Raw genomic sequence first — 21,094 nt, 5'->3', positions numbered from 1 at the left:
TTTTTTTTTGCCATCTAGTGGTGCAGCTAACTACTGGAACTACACACTACTTTTTTTATCCCTCTAAGCCTCTGAGAACGTTCTAAGAACGTCACGTGATGGTCCCAAGTGAACGTTCACGGGGGGACCTTTGTCTAGTTCCCTGTACGTTCCCAGGACGTCACTGAGGACCATGTTATAACCGGTTTAGGACGGTCTCAGGACTTTCATTTTACTAGTCCTCAGGATGTTGCATGATGGTCCCAATGGAATGTCCTTTGGGGGACCTTTTTATAGCCCCCTTAGGATGGCGTTTGCCCCTGGAGGTTTAGTCTAGTTCCCGGTTTGTCCCGAGGACGTCCCCTAGGATGTTTTTAGGACGTCCTTGGGATGTTGTGTCATGGTCCCCTGAAGGTTTTTGTCATGTGATGGTCCCAGGTGTCCCAAACCATTAGAAGTAAAGTAATGAAATGGTATGGGGGTTAGAGTCGATTTCCGTGGCCCTGCGAATCTATTTACCATAATACAAACATCCCTATCAAAATCAGTCAGTTTAAGCTAGAAATATGTTTTTTCCATTGATGCATCCGCCGATGTCGCACTCTCGCATTTGCAGTGAAAGGTGGCAGAGCTAGGGCGAAAATCGGTTTTCTCACTAACTCATCTGTAGCTTCCGAACGGTTTGGCCCAAAGATGAGACTCTCATGTACAAGATGGCGTTTCCTCTCCGACCCCTACAAGCGTCTGAAGTCGGTACAGCTGATCAGCCAACTTCTGTCTGTAGTGTGCCCAGTCATGTGAAATCCATAGATTAGGGCCAAGTCAATTTATTTCAATTGACTGATTTCCTTGTATGAACTGTAACTCACTTTGCAAAAGAGCGCCATCTGCACTGCTATTTTAGTGACTGTTCTCTCATTGATTTCATTTAGTTATTTCAGCAATTTGAGTTTGTTCTTTCAGGATTGTTGTCTAATGTGGGCACAGCATATTCTTCTGTTTTAACGTTACTCCTGAATCACTATGATAAATGTAATTCCAGTGTGAATTAATTGGTAGCTTGGTAAACTATATTTTCAGAGTAACTTCCCCCAACACTGCTATTAGCCTATTCATTTTCATGTCCTGTTTTCATTTAGTTTTGTGTTTCTTTTACACAGCTATGAAAGAACAGCGAGAGATGCTGGTAAGTTTGTCATATAAAAAGTACACATTTGTTTTAATCTTGCTCACTTTCTGCCTAACTAATGAGGTGACAGTAGTAGCAGGGACCCACCTGATTCAACCTATCAAGGCATTAACACACCTGATTCAACCTATCATTATTAAATGATTATTAAATGATTAGTTGAGTCCAGTGATTTAGTGTCGGGCTAGAACAAAGATGTGCACCCCGCCGCTGTGGGTCTATTCTAGGGCAGATGATAGATTCAAGACAAAAGGCTCAGTCAGTACTATCCAGCCACGTGATCCAGGGTAATTCCCAAATGGCACCCTATTCCCTATAAAGTGGACCATGGGCTCTTGTCAAAAGTAGTGCACTATATAGGGGAAAGGGTGCAATTTGGTGCCGTTGGGAACGTGATGGACTTTCCTCCTTTTACTCTTATCTTCTTATACCTATACATCCCCTCCCCTATACAATGCAACATGCTTATCACTACACAACCTGCTTACACATCACTAAACATGGGTGCACACACAAGCACACACACACAGATACCCTTCCTATAAGACAGCGCAGGAGGGTGCCATATAGTGATTGGTTTAGGGCCTGAGTGTTCCATAATGTTTTCATAATGCAGATTCCAAATGCATTACTGTTGATACGGTAGTCAGTGTTCTGTTGCCATCTTGTTGCGCAATGTCACCTTGACTTTGTAGCAGTGAGGACAACACATGACAGCCAATATGGTATAATGCTATTTTAGCTATGACGATTTGCTTTGATCAGCCAACTGATCCATGATATTTGCCTCATTGGTAATATAAACTGACACAAATTCTTCACAGTAACTGACATTCAGTGATGCCAGTTGAGATCAAGTATTTGCTGTTATTTAATGTTCGGTGATGCCAGAGAGATTCGTGTGCAATAGAGAGTAGAACTTTCAGAGCCTCGCTAACTCTCCCTCTCTCTTCATCTCTCCTCCCATCTCTCTCTGTCACAGCCATCCTGACCTCCTGTGACTTTAACCAGGAAAGTACGCCGTTCTGTCAATTCCAGCAGGACAGCATGGATAACAGTGATTGGACAAGAAATAAAGGCGCCACCCCTACACCTGGAACAGGACCCCCCGGGGACTACCCTGACGGCAGTGAGTAGTGTTTGACCTTAAAACGCCCACCTGAAACATTAGACCATTCAATGATTGGTTCCCTCTTCTATCCACTAAATGGGGAAAAAAGGAGCTCCTTTGAGATGTACCTACCTGTGGTCATATCTCATATTGCCCACCCAAGATACAAGAGAATGCCACGTTCCACGAGTCATGCTATGAGTCATGGTAGCCTGGATGCCAGTCCGTTTCTGTTGTCACTATCGAGACGTGTGTGTGTCCTGAGAAGACACAGAAGGCTTTGTCCAAAATGGCACCCCTTGGCTCTGGTCCAAAATAGTAGACTATATAGGGAATAGGGTGCCTTTTCAGACGCAGCCACAGTGTAGTTCATCGCTTCTCCTTCGTCTCCAAACCCCTATTCTCCATCACCGTTTCTTCTATGTTTCTCTGTTGTTCTCTATCTCTCTTTCTACGATTCTCTGTTTTTCTTTCTCTCTCTTTCTCTGTCTATCTCTTTCTCTCTTTTCCCTCTCTCTGGATAATATCGCCATTAGTGAGGGAGCTTGTCCCGGTACCTCTTTACTATGCATCTCCGTTCTTTCTCTTTTAGATGGTTTCTACATCTACCACGAGTGTGACAACGTGGCCAATGGGCAGAAGGCTCGTCTCCTCAGCCCAGCTCTCACCTCGCCCTCAGCCCAGATCTGTGTCCAGTTCCGCTACTACATGTACGGCTCAGACAACCAGAACCACCTGCGCGTGCTGGCCAAGCGGCCCAGTTCAGAGGACAACGTCTGGGAGAAGACAGGGATCCAGAGCCCCTCCTGGCTTGGAGCTTCCATTACTGTGGCCAAACCAGCAGGACAGAGCCTAAATGTGAGAGAGTGTGTGTGTGTGCGTGCGTGTGTGTGTGTGTCGCTGGTTCAGACCTGGGTTCTACTATTTTAAATAATTTTAAATACTTTATCTGGGCTTGATTGATCTTATGGACCAAGAGCATAGTTCAAAAACTGCAACAGCAATTTTTACATTTTTTATAAGGTTTAGGGAAAGTAGTAGCCTGGACACTAATGTTTATATGTGTCCGCTTTTAACAAGTTTCACCCTAAAGTTGTCGCTTAAACACTGGTATGTGTGTTTTCAGATTAGTCTGGTCACAAGTGTCCATGTTCATATTCTCCATATTAACTCTACATTAACATATTAACTCGCGGTTTACAGATCGTGTTTGAGGCACAGCGAGGGCTCAGCGATTCCTGTGACTCAGCTCTGGATAATATCGTCATTAGTGAGGGAGCATGTCCCGGTACGTACCTCTTTACTATGTATCGCCGTGCTTTCTCTCTTTCCCTCGCTCTCTTCACCTTTATACCTCTCTCTCTCTGTTTGTCTAGACATCTGTTTTGATCAATCCCATGTATTTCCACAGCCTGTCTTACTGGTTGCGACTTCGACACCTTTGATGAGCTGTGTGGGTGGGATGCCAAATCACCTACAAATCCTGAACTCTTCGGCTGGGAACAATTCACTGGAGGGACTGAGACCCCTGGGACTGGTCCTGATGATGATTTCTCCAAACCAGGCTGTGCGTATCAGTATTATATCATTTTCACACTACTTAGCCGAGGAGAACAGAGACGAGCTGTAGGCTACTGGACTGGCCTGGTTACACATCCACCATAGTTGCTGGAATGGTACTGGAAAAGACCATGCGAAAAGAAAATATGCGAGCCAGCAGTTTAGGTTTACAGTTTGGGTCGATATGACAGTATGAAAATGCTTGTCAAATCATGCCATCACTATTAGATGTCTGTGTCTAATGTCTGTCCTGGTCTTGTTTCTCCATAGTCGGCAGCTATCTGCTGATGGACTCAGTATATGCTGTCCCTGGAGAGAAAGCAGAGCTGTGGAGTCCCTCCACCGGCTCCTCTGGCTGTCTGGACCTCACCTTCCATTACTACATGTGGGGAACTGCCACCACAATGAATCTCCAAGTGCACGCTGTGACCGCAGGTAAGACCCAACAAGCCTACTGAGGGCAAGATAATAGAAGGCTTGCAGTTGTCACAAATCACCTAGCAACCGCACCAGGCGCCATGTTGGAAGACCAACGTCAGGTGACAAGTAGCCAAGCAGTTAAGATTGTTGGGCCAGTAACTGAAAGGTCACTGGTTTGAATCCCCGAGCTGACTAGGTGAAAAATCTGTCGATGTGCCCTTGAGCAAGGCACTTAACCCTAATTGGTCCTGTAAGTCGCTCTGGAGAAGAGCGTCTGCAAAATGATTCAAATGTAAATGTCAGTCCTTTGGAGGTCGTCCACATTGCTTGCTGCGTTTTTGCTTCCACCGGAAACTTTGGAAAGATTTCCCATTATTACATTTTTCTAAGGACCCAGAAAACGGAGGCAGTGGGGAAACCCATTCAAGTAAGTAAAGATATTTTGAAAATGATGAATGTATTATTAGCTAGTTAGCTTTATACAGAAACTCAGTGTGAAGGCTTACTCAAATGAGCATCTAAGATAATGTTTGCTAGTTAGCTAACTTGACATACTGTAACTAGCTAAGTGAATTAAATATCACCAGCTTGCTAACTTCATATTAGATAGTTAGCTAGCCGTCTTGATGTATTTATCATTGTAACTCAAAGGGCATTTGTAGCTAGCTAACAGCCATGGAAGAGGGTGAAAGCATTAGCTAGCAGTTCCAGCTGTCAGAGAAGGGAGAGTAGACTACTCTGGAGAGAGCAGGTACCTTTGTGGGAGTACATTATGAAAACATTCTCCAGTTTCAGTCCCTAGCGTGAAGAACGGAGCAACATCATATTCAGTGCTGTCTAATTTGAGTATAATGCAGCATGTTTCTTTTTTGATGTTTTCAGTCCTCAGATACAGAGAGCCGTAAAACCATGTCTGCAGATGAAGAGGTCCCAATAAATGTCCCAAGAGACTAAGGGTACATCCTTGTATACCATGGACTATATGTGTACCTATGTTAGCACATTTTGTGAACAAAAGTACAGTTTAAAAGTCACACACAATGTGTAAACTTATTCCAACTGGAGCGGGCCAACCCTGCTGGGTGTGCAGGTTTCTGTTCCAACTAACACACCTGATTCAATGTATCAAACCTAATTAGTTACCCGTAGATCAGGCATAGGTGGAGCGAGGTTGGCCACCTCCGGTATTTGCTTTTTTTATTCACCTAAAATTATGCTTTAGTAATAATGGCCTACTTACGAAAATGTCTAACCTTTACAGATGAGTTAGCTTACTTGTACACTTTGAATTTGTATGAAATAGTGTTGATTCTTTGATGTTAAGTGTTTAGACTTGTTTTAATTGTTAACTGAACTATTATTCACAATGAACTAGTGTCTATGTTGATTAATCACACATCACAATCCTGCAATAAAGAGGGGAAGGGAATCTGTCTCTAATTTGTCTATTTGTGTTGTATTCTCAAATGAACAAGGACCTTTTTGTTCAGTCATAAGCTCTCCAATTAGTTGTATTTGATTGTCACAATTTTTTCAGGATATCAGCCATGTGAACCCATTTTGCGGCTGATCATGGCATGCAACGTCAATGCAGCCATAGGCCTACAGCAGTGGTTCCCAACTCCAGTACTTGAGTACCCCCAATAGCACACATTTTTGTTGTAGCCTTGGACAAAAACACCAGATTCAACTCAGAGGGCCTGGTGATTAGTTGACAAGTTGAATCAGGTGTGTTTGCCTGGGGCTACAATAAACTGTACTGTTGGGGGTACTCGAGGACAGGCGTTGAGAACCACTGGCCTACAGTATGACGGCATTAGCCTTATGGGCATTTGCAATGCACCCCTTGACATTGTGCATCTGAAGCAGAGAATAGCTTAACGCACACATTGTTTACATATTGTTCAGCTATATGTTCCCAATTTAAAAATGATTCGTTTTAGTTTTAGTCACCGCTATCATGCCGTTTGGGGTAGCCACTCGGCTGTTGTTGTCAGAAGAATTCAGGCGGTGGCCTTCCAACATGGCCGCCAGGAGGTGTCGTACATCAACTGCTTGCCCTCTATTGTCTAGACAATGCTAAGATAAGAGTATCACCACCAAAGGAAGTTGGTGGAACCTTAATTGGGGAGGACGGGCTTGTGGTCATGGCTGCAGCGGATTCAGTGGAACGGTATCAAACACATGGTTTCATTCCATTCACTCCATTCCATTCACTCCATTCCAACCATTATAATGAGCAGTCCTCCCCTCAGCAGCCTCCACTGACCACCACTACATGTTTCAGTCTCTAGCTCTCTCTACCTTTCTCCATAAACTCTGACCACCTCTTCACATAACACCCCCCCCCCCCCTCCCCAGGAGGAATCCTTGGAGCCCCCATCTTCTCATTGACAGGGAACCAGGGCCAGAGCTGGAAGCCTGCAGACATACGCTACCTTGGCTCAGGTAGCATGCAGGTAAACCTAGTTGGGTTTTATTCTTTATTTGGATCCCCATAAGATGGCAGCTTGAAGACCGCTAGTCTTCCTGGGGTCTAAAATAACTTTAGAACTGGGGGTAGAGACCAAAAAGACTTTGCTTTCAAAGGCATGTTGATATCGGTCTTGAATCTGGTTTTCAACCCTTCCTCCTAGAAGCACAAATGTGGTTGTATATTGTGAAGAGTAAATAGTTAATTGAATGAACCTGAACTTTTTGCCTTTTCTTTGAATGTTCATTCGATGAAGAGTGTTTCGGTCACAGCCTATGGTTACGGTTGTGAAAAATATGTCCCTTGTGTTTGTGTATCAGTTTGTGATTATTGGTGTTTACGGTGAGACCCCTAAGACAGACATCGCTATAGACGCTGTATGCATCACAGCCTGCACAGGTAAGGAATAATCTATGATCTGAGATAATACAGTATATAATCTATTGATGTCTTATGATCTTAGAAAACTGCTAGCCTCGAGTTTATTTGGTCTTCTGAAATGATCGTTTTGTGTATCATATGTTTTCCTTGGTTATTTCAGCTCCACCAACTCCCAGCCCAACTACACCAAAACCCTCAACTCCTGGACCAACTTCACCTAAACCCTCAACTCCTGGACCAACTACACCAAAACCCTCAACTCCTGGACCAACTACACCTAAACCCTCAACTCCTGGACCAACTACACCAAAACCCTCAACTCCTGGACCAACTACACCCAAACCCTCAACTCCTGGACCAACTACTCCTGGGCCAACTACACCAAAACCTTCAACTCCAGGACCAACTACACCTGGGCCATCAACACCAAAACCCTCAACTCCTGGACCAACTACACCTAAACCCTCAACTCCTGGGCCATCAACACCAAAACCCTCAACTCCTGGGCCAACTACACCAAAACCTTCAACTCCAGGACCAACTACACCTGGGCCATCAACACCAAAACCTTCAACTCCAGGACCAACTACACCTGGGCCATCAACACCAAAACCTTCAACTCCTGGACCATCAACACCAAAACCTTCAACTCCAGGACCAACTACACCTGGGCCATCAACACCAAAACCTTCAACTCCTGGACCATCAACACCAAAACCTTCAACTCCAGGACCAACTACACCTGGGCCATCAACACCAAAACCTTCAACTCCAGGACCAACTACTCATGGGCCATCAACACCAAAACCCTCAACTCCTGGACCAACTACACCTAAACCCTCAACTCCTGGGCCATCAACACCAAAACCCTCAACTCCTGGACCAACTACACCAAAACCCTCAACTCCTGGGCCAACTACACCAAAACCTTCAACTCCAGTACCAACTACACCTGGGCCATCAACACCAAAACCTACAACCACCAAACCACCAGGTGAGATTAACAGCCAATCAGATGATTTCATTCTCACAATCAGAATCAAACACCACTTTCTGTATTCACAGTCCTAATGTTAAAACCACTTGTCTCCCTTCCATCCTACAACACTCTCCCTCTTCTTCCTCTCCCCATCCCTCTCTTCCACCCTTCCCCACTCTCTCATGTATTCCTCCTCTCCATTGACCCTCCTTTTCCGCATCCTCTCCCTATCTCCTTTGCCCCATCCACCTTTCCTCTCCCTCTCTCTTTTGCCCTCCCCCAAATTGTCCCCTCCGTCTTCTCCCCCATAGTGAAGTGCCCTCCCAATGCTGAGTACATAGAGTGTGGCCCAGCCTGCATCCCCAGCTGTAAGGAACCCTCTACTAACTGCACTGGCTCCTGTATCAGCGCGTGTTTCTGTAAACCAGGCTTCGTGTTCAAAGGCAGTCGCTGCGTCCCCATCGAAACGTGTGGTTGTCTGGAGGGAGGTGACTACTATGAGGTATGAGACCATCTGTAATTGTTAGTATGTGGTCCATGACGTTTGGGAAACATGGTGATATACGACACTATTTACGATACAGTATACGATGCGATATGCAATGCGATATTTGAAACAATACTTTTATTTGCAGAATGGCCACTGCCATGGTGATTGATGTTGCTCAAGTCAGCACATCACAAATATACATTAAAGGGCGCCAACCATGCATGTTAATAATTCCCCTCTTTCCCTGTCTCTGTTGTTGTAGCCAGGAGAGATCATCTTTGGTGACGGCTGCTCCAAGCTGTGTCGTTGTGCCGGCAACTACACTCTGGACTGTGTGGACAACGCCTGCTCTCCCGCGGAGGAGTGTCGCAACGGGGCATGCTATCCTAAAGGTACAGTTAGTTGAGTTGTCACAAGTTGTATAAACCTTCAAATGTTCTTAGAATCAATAATAGTGATAAGGAGAAAGAATCCTTGGGAAACCCTTGGGTATTGTGCCTAGTTTGATTCCTAGCTATGCAACAAAAGAGCATGTATTATGTGTATTTATGGCTCAGTACAAACCCTATCACCATTATGTCAGGCTTCACCGGCTGACAACTCTAACCCAATGCATCAAGGAAGACATTTGAACACCAGCTATGTTTCCATTAACTTGTCCAGTGATTTCTTTGGGGGTCGACATTTAGAAAGTTTGCATAGAAATGTTGGGCTGCCTGTGTAAACACAACCCGAACTGTCCACCAGCCAATTACTAATTCCACTTACTACTTTATATCACTATTCCCCTTACAGGCACCTCTATCAATCAGTAGTATGATATTACCAATCTTATCCACCTGCTTAATATTCGCCACACAGTCTGGACACATTAGACACACATTTATATTGACTGCTATTGATTCCCAGCTCTCTGATTAATCGATTGATTACGTGATTCATTAATTGTTCCCCCCAGGCACGTCTACCTGTATAGCGTCCGGTGACCCTCACTACACCACCTTCGACAAAAAATACTACAACTTCATGGGGAACTGCAGCTACTTGATGTCCGAACCTTGTAACGACACCTCAGTGCCTCACTACGAGGTGCACGCCGACAACGAGAACCGCTATAACCTACCAACCATCTCCTACCTGAAGGCCGTGCACGTGTACGTGCGCGGGGTGAAGATCTCCGTGCTCAAGGGAGGCACCGTGCAGGTGAGAGAGAGATGGATGGAGAGATGAGGGGGGGGGGGGGCAGAGAAAGAGAGTGGGAGATGAAGGGTATGATGGGACGGAAGGATGACATTTGAAACTTTTTTTTACACATATTATAGCAGTAGAAAAGATGATTTATAAAATGCAAAGCCCTGCACATGCACAGACTAATTAACACCAATATAAAGTGACAACACAGTATGAAAAGTACATCTTTTTTTTTACCCTTGCCTTCAATATAAAGTAACAGACACAGTAAAGAAAAGTTTGTCTTTCAATTCAATAAATCTTAGTCACTGGAGGGCAATTCCTGTGCAGCATTCAATACATAAAAAACGTAGACACAGAACAGCACATAAAGAGGAAGCCAAAAATAAGAATAAAAAAAGGAATGCCGATCACTAACCCATGTCTGTGTCTTCCTCCTCTTCTCCATGTAGTTGAATGGTACCAATGTGAACATCCCTCTGACCCCAGCTACAGGAGTGTCTGTGCTGATGTCTGGTAAACACTACACCGTAGCCATGGACTTTGGTGTGACGGTACGATACGACGGAAACCACTACATGGATATCAAAGTCATCAACGAGTGAGTCAAAACTGCTTCACACACCTGCAGAGACCAAACATGGGGTTTATGCATATAGGTTTCCCTCCTACAGATTTGGGGACCCCAATATGATATGCCCTAAAAATAACTATAAAAGTAACATAAAAAAAATAAAAAAAATAGAAGCCTCTCACATTGTAATATGTTTATGATATAATTCTGCTGTGATTAAAATGCTTGAGAAAATGATTAACTCATAAACTTGTTTGCTCCTATGTATTCAGCTATAAGGACAAGCTGTGTGGACTGTGTGGAGACTACAACGGAAACTCCAACGATGACTTCAGGAAACCTGATGGTTCTCTGACCACCAACCCCAATGACTTTGGACACAGCTGGGTCACCGATCCTAAGTGAGTCATGCCACCAGTTACACATGCGGACGCAGGCAGGCACTCACACACAGAAAGACATGCACCTGTGCACATGCACACAAGCACACAGGCATACACGCATGCGCACACACACACACACGACTGATTCACTCTGTCTCGCCCTCCAGTTGTAACAAGCAGCCCAACACCACCATACCTGGCTGTACTGATGATGAGCAGGACGGGTACGAGAGCTCAGGATACTGCGGCATGCTACTGGACAAGAACGGACCTTTTGCTGTCTGTCACCCCAAGGTCAACCCCAATGTGAGTAATTACCTTACTTGTGTCATTATGAATCTGCCCTCTAGATAAAGATACAGTATGTAATTCAGGGAAACTAAGAAACTGGCGGTGTCGCGAGACTGCAGTACTCTAACTGAAGTCCTCGAACTTTGTCTGCGATGTGTGTGCGTTTTTGTGTGTGTCTCAGAGTTTCTTCAAGGACTGTCTGTTTGACCTGTGTGAGCTGGACGGTGCCAAGCCCATCCTGTGTGAAGCCATTGAGTCGTATGTAAATGAGTGTCAGGACCGAGGAGTCACCATTGGACCTTGGAGGAACAGCACCTTCTGCCGTGAGTAGAGATCAGGGTTGGAGTCAATTCCATTTCAATTCCAGTCAATTTAGAAAGTAAAGCACATTTCAATTCCAGATTGTTCCTCATTGAAAAGCATTTGAAGGGATTTGGAATTAGATTTTGAGTGTACTTCCGGAATTGACTGAAATTGAAATGGAAGGGACCCCAACCCTACACGATGACAACGAGGAGGAAGTTCATGTTTAAGATGATCAATATGATAATAATGATTCGTTCACTCACCGAAGACACTGTTATTAACACGTCAAAGACCAAACAATACTCTCCAACAGCTCTGTCCTTTAAAATCAACAAAGTCGTTACCGAGAGACAGTCATGTTTCAAAGACCGACCTCCTAATGTCTCCTCCCTCCTTCTCTCAGCTCTGAAATGCCCCCCCAACAGTCACTACATACCATGTGCCGCCCCATGCCAGCCCACCTGTGCCGCCAAGCCCCCCGCGGGGTGTGACGGACCCTGTTCAGAGGGGTGTGTGTGCGACCCTGGGTACATCCTCAGCGCCGGGAAGTGTGTCAAAGAGAGCTCCTGCGGCTGCCAACACACTAACGGAGAGTACTACGAGGTAAGAGGGTGTGTGTGTCAGTTACCAGTGCCAGTGTCTGAGTTGGAGGTTTTTCAAACATATTATACTGAGCGGTGCATCGGCCATCGCAGGCCTCGAACCCAGGACTTCCAGAGCATAGTAAACTTGCTCCGATAGGATTAACCCACTTCGGGAAGAACATAACCCCCCCCCCCCCTTCCTCGTCCCTCCAGCCTGGTGATGAGTGGTACATGGAGAACTGTAAGCTGAAGTGTTTCTGTGACGCTCCCTCCGTCACCTGCAAGCCCTCTGACTGCCCTGCCATGCACGAGTGTAAGGTGCAGGGAGGAGAGCTGGACTGCTACCCTACAGGTAAGTCCCTTTACATAAACAGTCTGAACACGCACACAAACACACACTCAAAATGGTGTCTTGATGTCTGACGTCTTGGAAGTCAGGGTAGGTGACCAGGCTATGACCATATGAGTTGGCAAGACAACACAAAGAGGTCTGGAAGCAGGCTTTTATATCTCATGATATCTCCCTCTGCTCCATTTACCCCAGGTTCTCAGGACTGTGTGATCTCTGGGGACCCCCACTACAACACATTTGATGATAAGTTCTACAGCTTCATGGGAACCTGCACCTACACCCTGGCTAGGGTCTGCAAGAACAACACTGGTGAACACATGAGGATGATGTTCTGTAGATCTAGCTCTGTCTTATCAGTTCTAGATTCTGTAGTTCTAACACTGGGTTCTAGATTCTGTAGTTCTAGCTCTGTCTTATCAGTACTAGATTCTGTAGTTCTAACACTGGGTTCTAGGTTCTGTAGTTCTAGTTCTGTCTTAACAGTTCTAGATTATGTAGTTCTAACGCTGGGTTCCAGATTCTGTAGTTCTAACTCTGGGTTCTAGGTTCCGGGGTTCGAACTCTGGGTTCTACCTATGTTCTGCTGTGTTCTCAGGTCCATGGTTCTCCGTGGAGGGTAAGAACGAGGAGCGTGGTCTGGCTGGAGTGTCGTACCTGAAGAAGCTCTATGTAACTGTCGACGGAATCACCGTCACGCTGATGAAGAGCAGGAGGACTCTGGTACTTGTTGATACATCAATCAATCAGTCCAATTTATAAACGCCCGATTTACATCAGAAGTTGTCACAGTGCTTTTGAAGTAACGAGGACTAGGCCCCAAAGAGCAAGAGCAAAGCAGAAGCACATTGGCTAGGAAAAACTTGTCAGAAGGAAGAAATACATTTTTTATTAAACAGTAATTAACATAGACCTGTGACACTAACACAGTTATTAACATGTAATAACACTTCTCCATAAACGTTTTTATCATTCACATTCCACATCACAGATGTGGTGGTATCACTCAATTATCTCTATCTTTCAAACTCCATATCTCCCTTAATCGGAGGATTAGTGAAATTACACAACGGCAATACACCCAAAGCCTTTCTTTCCCTTTTCAATAGACATTTTATCTGTCTTTCACTTTCTCTCTATCTTTGTCTCTTTTTTATATTATATCTCATTCACCCTCCGTCATCGTCTATTTTACCAGTAATCCTTCAAACCTGTCCACCAATTACGCCTCCTCTTCTCTCTGACTGCTTATTCCTCCTTTTTTGTCTATTTTTCTCCGGATCAGCGGAGACTTTCCTAGAATTAATCTCTCTTTCTGCCTCCACAGGTGAACGGAAAGCGTGTGTCCCTCCCTCACTACCCCTCTCCACTAATCTCTCTATCGCTTGCGGGTCAGTACATCACCCTGCAGACACCGTTCGGCCTCAAGGTGCGCTGGGACGGAAACCACTACGCCCAGATCTCAGTGCCCAGGTGTGTACTACGGACACAGGAAGTAGATCCCTAGCAACTTCCTTTTCCCTCTTAAGGCTCAAATTACACCCTATTCTTAAGTTAGGTGTCTACGTTTGGGCACTGCCTATGTTGTATTTTATCAATATTCATGCAGATAATTGATCAACATTTATATATAATTCAGAACCATTTCTGTTCAAAACATTCCACATCTTTCAACCTTTAGAGGAGTTTGAACTCAGTATCGATCCACTGTAAATAGATCTCTTAAATCAACTAAAGCCTTCAGGATTTTTCCCATGAGTTCTGTAGTAGGATCTCGAGAAATCCATTGTTTGTGTGTCTTGATATCTTTGTAGTAATCCAGAGGTTTGGTATCTTGGTTTCTGTAGTAATCTTTTGGTAATAATCTGGTAATCGTAATAATCTATTGGTTGTTGTCTATATCGGTGTCTAATCTATTGTGTCTTGTAATTTGATATTTTTAGTAGGATCTCTCTATTAATCCACTGGTTGTATATCTTTGTGTCTTGACCTTTGAACTAATCTACTGTGATCAAATCAAATCAAATCACATTTTATTGGTCACCTACACATGGTTAGCAGATTATTGCGAGTGTAGTGAAATGTTGTGTGTCTTGGTGTCCGTCAGCTCCTACTTTGACCAGATGTGTGGTCTGTGCGGCGACTATGATGGTAACCCTAACAACGACTTCACCAAGCCGGATGGATCCCAGGTCACCAGTTCCAAGGACTTTGGAAACAGTTGGAAGACCGAGGACGATGAGGATGCCACGTGAGTGGGAATTTTCTCTTGGGAATAGTGACTAATGAAGTCAGGAATATTTCTGCCCAGTAATGTATGTAGTAGAATGTAGGTACACACTTTAGGAAGTAGTTTAGGAACTGAGTGTGCACTTTATCCTATATGCACTTATTAGGCGTAATAACTGTGTTGTGCACTATATTGGTATTACATTTCCTATTTTAAATTGTTTATTAATAATTGTGTGTTTCCATAGATGCAAACCCGACACCAACCCAGACCCTGTCTGTGATCCATCACTGGAGGCAGAAGTGTCCAAACCAGAGAACTGTGGGAAATTAACCGATACCAAAGGACCTTTCAGGTGAGCAACGGAGTCACATGGATACTTGACATACAGAACCAACAACATATCCCTACTGTGCGTGATCCAAACCATATGTATCATTTAGACATAAACACCCAGTTTAACACACCATACACACACATGAAAACATACACTAATCCATACATACATGGATACCTCCAAACTCACATGCTATGACCCCTGATGCTTACAAACATGGATCTCTAGTCTATTGTAATATCTGTTTGTAATAATCCATGACTTTAATCCAGATAGCATGGTTAACACATGTTGGGCTGGCAATCTTACTCCTTTACATTCCACACTGCTAAGAATATCTAAGATTGTCTTATACATACAAGCCTACCATAGTTCACAAGCCCTGACATGATTCAGGTCATAACACTTAACTCCCTCCATGTGTTCAAAACAAACAAAGTGATTTGTGTGTTTGTATTTTACTTTTCTCTCTCTCTCTCCCTCTTTTTCCCTTTTACCCTTCCATCTCTTTCTTTCTTAATGTATTTCTCTCTTTCCCTAATTCTTAATCCCCCCTTTTCCTCACACATTTCATTCATCCCCTCTCTCTCTCTCTCTCTCTCTCTCACCCTCCTCCTCTCCCCCCCATCAGAGAGTGCATTGCGTTGGTGGACCCCACTCCGTTCCTCCAGAGTTGTGTGTATGACATGTGTCGCTTCGTGGGCCAGCAGCAGATGCTGTGTGACCAGCTCCAGGCCTACACTGACGCCTGCCTGGGTGCAGGGGCCACGGTTCACCCCTGGAGGAAGCCAGACTTCTGCCGTGAGTCTCATATATAAATATAAATATATATATATATATATATATATATAGACACACTCTGTCAAGCCCTTGAAGATTGAACAAATATTTGGTTTGAAAACATTTGGCAGGTCACAATTATGTGTCAGCTTGAGCAAAAGTTGAAAGGAGATGCAAAGGTCGATATCTCAGGCTGCCACTTCAAAGTCATACATTAACACAGTTACAGAGTGTATTGTTGTCCGTCAATAGTAAAGTAATTCCTTAAATGTTGCAGCAAGCTTAAAGGGGCAATCTGCAGTTGCTACATTCATTTGTGGACTTATAAATGAGAGATATGTAGCATTGATTCTTGAAGAATATAATTTATCAATGCCTTATGAGATTAATTCAACTGTCGTACTCCATCAGAACCAGAAATATAAGCTTATTTTACTCCAATGTTTGTAAACAAATAAACGTAAACAAACACTTTATAGCCCCAAAATATGGTTTAAACTATACTTTTAATATCATGGATGGTCAGTCTTTCGATCCATAGCTCTTGAGAGTAGTTACATTTCTCCAGCCCCATCCCTCAGCTTTTTATAGAAGCAAGGGCAGGCAGTATGAGACAGCCTATAGGGAGGAGGTCAGAGACCTGGCAGTGTGGTGCCAGGACAACAACCCCTCCCTCAATGTGAGCAAGACAAAGGAGATGATCGTGGACTACAGGAAAAGGTGGGCTGAACAGACCCCCATTAACATCGACGGGGCTGTAGTGGAGCGGATCGAGAGTTTCAAGTTCCTTGGTGTCCACATCACCAACAAACTATCATGGTCCAAACATACCAAGACAGCTGTGAAGTGGGCACGATGACACCTTTTCCCCCTCAGGAGACTGAAAAGATTTGGCATGGGTCCCCAGATTCTCAAAAAGTTGCACCATCGAGAGCATCCTGACCGGTTGCATCACCGCCTGGTATGGCAACTGCTCGGCATCTGACCGATAGGCACTACAGAGGGTAGTGCGTACAGCCCAGTACATCACTGGGGCCAAACTTCCTGACATCCAGGAACTATATACTAGGCGGTGTCAGAGGAAGGCCCAAAGAATTGTCAAAGACTCCAGCCACCCAAGTGGCTGGAGAGTGGCATAGACTGTTCTCTCTGCTACCGCACAGCAAGCGGTACCGGAGCGCCAAGTCTAGGACCAAAGGCTCCTCAACAGCTTCTACCCCCAAGCCATAAGACTGCTGATCAATTAATTAAATGGCCACCCGGACAATTTACATTATGGTCCTCCCCCATTTGTTTTTACACTGCTGCTACCCGCTATTTATTATCTATGCATAGTCACTTTACCCCTACCTACATGTACAAATTAGTTTGACTAACCTGTACCCCCGCACATTGACTCGGTAGCGGTACCCCCTGTATATAGCCTCGTTATTGTTATTTTATTGTGTTACTTTTTATTATTTTTTACTTTAGTTGATTTGGTCAGTATTTTCAGAACTCTTTCTTGAACTGCATTTTTGGTTAAGGGCTTGTAAGTAAGCATTTCACAGTAAGGTCTACACCTGTTTGGCACATGTGACAAATAAAGTTTGATTTGAAGCATGCTTTGTTATTGTTTCAACCGCTGACTGCCCCTTTAACCCAGATTTGTTACAATATGTTTGTGATTTATGAAGATTTACCTGTACTGACCCTGTTACTGCATTCCCCTTTCATTTTGCTCTCCCTCCGTAGCCCTGCCCTGTCCCCCTAACAGTTCCTACTCCATGTGTGTGAGCTCTTGTCCCGAGACCTGCCTGGGTGTCAGCGGCGCCCCTGGCTGTTCAGAGCTGTGTGTGGAGGGGTGCGAGTGTAACCCCGGCTTCATCCTCGGCGACGACAAGTGTGTTCCTGTTAAAGACTGTGGCTGTGTCGACTCCTCCGGAGACTACCACCCTGTGAGTACGACTCTCTCTTTCACTTTGACAATTTCGGTGTGTTATGTAAAGCATCGAGGTTTGGTAAAGGGTACATTAGGATACAGTATAAATACAATACATTGCTAAATCATCCGAACAGAAAGTAAAATATGCACATCCAAAATGTTAGTACACGTGCACATTCAGAAATACCCAAAACTTGATACTGAACTGTACACAAAGTTTATATGTACTGTATCTTGTATTTTTCATGTTGGACTTTTTTGTAAAATATACCTGTTGACTTCCCTATAGAATATAAAGATTAAATAAAATTTAAAAAAACATTTCCCTGGGCTATTCATGGCAGTCAGGTCCTATAGTCTGAACATGGTGTGTTTTTTTTCAGGTGGGTGATGACTGGTACCTGGAGGGCTGTAAGGAGAAGTGTGTGTGTCTGGGCGGGGGGGTGATACAGTGTCACAACACCAGCTGTACCCTGACAGAGAGCTGTGCCCTGCAGGACGGAGAGTTAGGCTGTTACCCACTGGGTACGATACACACACACACATACACACACACACACAAACAGGAGGGAGAGTACAGATGCCAATGTCATTTTGTTTGTGCGTGTCATTTATTTTACTTGGCCTTTATTTTGGGGGTAAGATTGAAAAGCATCTATAGCACTATACAATTGTGGGGTCTCAGTTTTCGTGCAGTTGTAGCTTTTGAAATGTGTACGTTTTTATAAGAAATACATAAGTTTAAACTTCTATGAAAACAAAACATTATAAACTCAAATCTGAACTCTACCCTCCTCTACTCACAGAAACGGGAATCTGCACGGTCCAGGGTGACCCTCACTACACCTCTTTCGATAAGAGGGTGCACAACTTCATGGGTTCCTGCTCCTACACCCTCACCAAGCCCTGCAATGAAACCTCCGGGATGCCATACTTCACCGTTGACACCCAGAACGAGCACCGAGGCAGCAACAAGAAGGTGTCGTACGTCAAAGCCGTCGTGATTAAGGTGTACGGGATCACCGTCGTCCTGGGGAAAGGACGCAAAATACAGGTGAGGAACATGGGAGGTTAGCCACAGCACGACCTGGTTCATTCAGTTATGCTGGCAAAGTGTCAAGATAAGGCCTCACAGTGTGGTCAATAAAAATAGACTTTAGACGTTATGGTGGGAACAAGCTGGGAGCAAATGTCTTTAAATGGAATACGAAAACAAGAATGCATACCAATGAAAATACTGTACATTATCGATAGATAACCACGTACTGTACAATCAGCTAAGTTAACTCCAATTTAAAATGGTCACACCCTCCTCTCATCTCTTCCAGGTCAACGGAACTCTGGTGACCCCTCCTGTGACTCTGACCAATGGGGTGAAGATCTACCTGAGCGGGAAGTTCGTTGTCTTGGAGACGACCTTTGGCCTGAGGGTGAGGTTCGATGGTAACCACCACACTGACGTCACTCTGCCCTCCTCCTACAACGGTCTGCTCTGTGGACTCTGTGGTAAGAGAATCAATCAATGATGATCACCTCTAAACGTGACAGATAATTGATTGTAAATAATGTGATTAAAAGAAACCAGGCACATAAAAAAAAAAGCCCTCATAAGTTATTTCACCCACTTTTATCATATCCCCTTTGTAGTGGGTAGTAGATTTATGTAGTCTTGTCTGAACACCTCTTTGAATATCATTTTATGTCTTGAATTGACTTAAAATATAATTTTACCCTAACCCGGCTAACAGTTTGTATGCACGGTCACTGTTGATGTGGGCAGTAGTAACTGGTTCCGTCTATCCTCTATTCTTGTAGGAAACTTCAACGGCCAACCCGGTGATGACAACATCAAGCCAGACGGTAAACCAGCCGGCAACACAAACGAACTGGGAGAGAGCTGGCAGGCGCCCGACGACCGCCCCGAGTGAGTCACACACACCTGAAACACACACGACACACATTCATGTTTCAGTTTCAATGTTTATATTTATCCAGCACTGTTAGGAAGAACCGTAGTCTGAACTAAGATACCAGACTGTTACATTTAGCCTAGATTCCATTGTTTTTGTATCAATTATGACCTATAGGTCTGACTAAATCGAGGAGATTTCATTTCCATCCTCGACAGCGACGTCTTTGACGTTCATCCCTTCCTTCCTTTCTTCCTTTCATCAATCCCTCCATCCCTCTCGCTTCTTTCAGCTGTACCCACGGTGGAGGAGAGGAGGAGTGCGATCCCAAGGTTGAGGCAGAAGCTGAGAAACCCACCAGCTGTGGCATGATCACTGACCCCAGCGGTGAAACTCACACACACACACACACACACACACACACACACAGAGAAACACACACAGACGCATGGAAACACAAATTACAGCTGTCGGACATTAACACCAGACAGAAAATCATAGACATGCTCAATCCGCGTACACTCGTTCACAAAACGTGTTATTACATACCACTTGTACTGTATCTTTAAGTCTCCATTTACTAAAGCCATTTCTAATTTCTGTAGAACAAGAAATTATGTTTAAACGAAATATCATTGATTCTCGAGATAAGTGAGAGAGTTGTGCCTGAAATGTCAGCTAACTTATTACGACCATTACTCATTGGTCATTTGTCCAATTCTCTCAGTTGTCTTACAGCATTTTCTTTGTCTATTGTGTTACTACATGTAATTTGTACAATGTTAAAACTATTTATTGACAATTCCTCACTGTCTCAGCTATTTAACACCATTAATTTCTCCATCCATTCTCTCTCAGGTATCTTCAAGCCGTGCCATGCGGTGGTTCCCCCCAACATCTACCAGGAGAACTGTGTGTACGACCAGTGTGCTACGGGAGGGGAGACGGTGGCTCTGTGTCAGGCTATAGAAAGCTACGCTGACATGTGTGCCTTGGCTGGAGTACCCATCGCATGGAGGAATAACACCTTCTGTCGTAAGTCACATACCAACATGCGCGCAGGCACGCACACACATTGAAACACAGCTATGCACGCAAACGCATACACACACACACCTTCCCGACTGTGTGCAGTCTAACTAACACGCCTGTGCTCCATGTGCTGTAACAGACCTGTGCTCCATGTGCTATAACAGAACCGTGCTCCATGTTCTGTAACACACCTGTGCTCCATGTTCTGTAACACACCTGTGCTCCATGTGCTGTAACACACCTGTGCTCCATGTGCTGTAACAGACCTGTGCTCCATGTGCTATAACAGAACCGTGCTCCATGTGCTGTAACACACCTGTGCTCCATGTTCTGTAACACACCTGTGCTCCATGTGCTGTAACACACCTGTGCTCCATGTTCTGTAACACACCTGTGCTCCATGTGCTGTAACACACCTGTGCTCCATGTGCTGTAACACACCTGTGAGTCCTTTATGTGTACTGAGTCCTATCTCTATTGGGTAACACCAATATTGTGAAAGTGGTGTGCCACAAGGATTAGTCTTACTACCAATTCAAATCCCATGTTCCCTCTGTTCTCCCCCTTTCTTGGGCAGCAGCAACACAGATTATTTTCATTGCCCATCAGTAACCCATGTTT

General features: G+C 44.5%; 1 protein-coding gene across 1 annotated transcript in view; it reads left to right on the top strand.

Annotated features, from left to right (window-relative positions):
• Positions 1–692: 692 nt before the first annotated feature.
• The window catches only part of zanl (zonadhesin, like), a 32,676-nt gene continuing 12,274 nt past the window's right edge, over positions 693–21,094 (top strand). Inside the window, exons 1-31 of the mRNA XM_038995299.1 lie at positions 693–732; positions 2,151–2,297; positions 2,872–3,137; positions 3,483–3,567; positions 3,691–3,846; positions 4,110–4,274; positions 6,621–6,718; positions 7,053–7,131; positions 7,406–8,107; positions 8,404–8,594; positions 8,845–8,974; positions 9,541–9,785; positions 10,226–10,374; positions 10,620–10,748; positions 10,898–11,036; positions 11,203–11,344; positions 11,731–11,930; positions 12,125–12,263; positions 12,456–12,572; positions 12,859–12,983; positions 13,588–13,733; positions 14,368–14,511; positions 14,738–14,845; positions 15,459–15,628; positions 17,342–17,544; positions 17,915–18,056; positions 18,338–18,585; positions 18,860–19,037; positions 19,347–19,455; positions 19,734–19,828; positions 20,300–20,476. Of these exons, the coding sequence (XP_038851227.1) occupies positions 693–732; positions 2,151–2,297; positions 2,872–3,137; positions 3,483–3,567; positions 3,691–3,846; positions 4,110–4,274; positions 6,621–6,718; positions 7,053–7,131; positions 7,406–8,107; positions 8,404–8,594; positions 8,845–8,974; positions 9,541–9,785; positions 10,226–10,374; positions 10,620–10,748; positions 10,898–11,036; positions 11,203–11,344; positions 11,731–11,930; positions 12,125–12,263; positions 12,456–12,572; positions 12,859–12,983; positions 13,588–13,733; positions 14,368–14,511; positions 14,738–14,845; positions 15,459–15,628; positions 17,342–17,544; positions 17,915–18,056; positions 18,338–18,585; positions 18,860–19,037; positions 19,347–19,455; positions 19,734–19,828; positions 20,300–20,476 (5,164 nt within the window). The remainder of the gene's footprint in view (positions 733–2,150; positions 2,298–2,871; positions 3,138–3,482; positions 3,568–3,690; positions 3,847–4,109; positions 4,275–6,620; positions 6,719–7,052; positions 7,132–7,405; positions 8,108–8,403; positions 8,595–8,844; positions 8,975–9,540; positions 9,786–10,225; positions 10,375–10,619; positions 10,749–10,897; positions 11,037–11,202; positions 11,345–11,730; positions 11,931–12,124; positions 12,264–12,455; positions 12,573–12,858; positions 12,984–13,587; positions 13,734–14,367; positions 14,512–14,737; positions 14,846–15,458; positions 15,629–17,341; positions 17,545–17,914; positions 18,057–18,337; positions 18,586–18,859; positions 19,038–19,346; positions 19,456–19,733; positions 19,829–20,299; positions 20,477–21,094) is intronic.

This window comes from Salvelinus namaycush, chromosome 6 (assembly GCF_016432855.1).
Source record: "Salvelinus namaycush isolate Seneca chromosome 6, SaNama_1.0, whole genome shotgun sequence".
NCBI lineage: Eukaryota > Metazoa > Chordata > Actinopteri > Salmoniformes > Salmonidae > Salvelinus > Salvelinus namaycush.
This window is presented reverse-complemented; position numbering and strand designations above follow the sequence as displayed.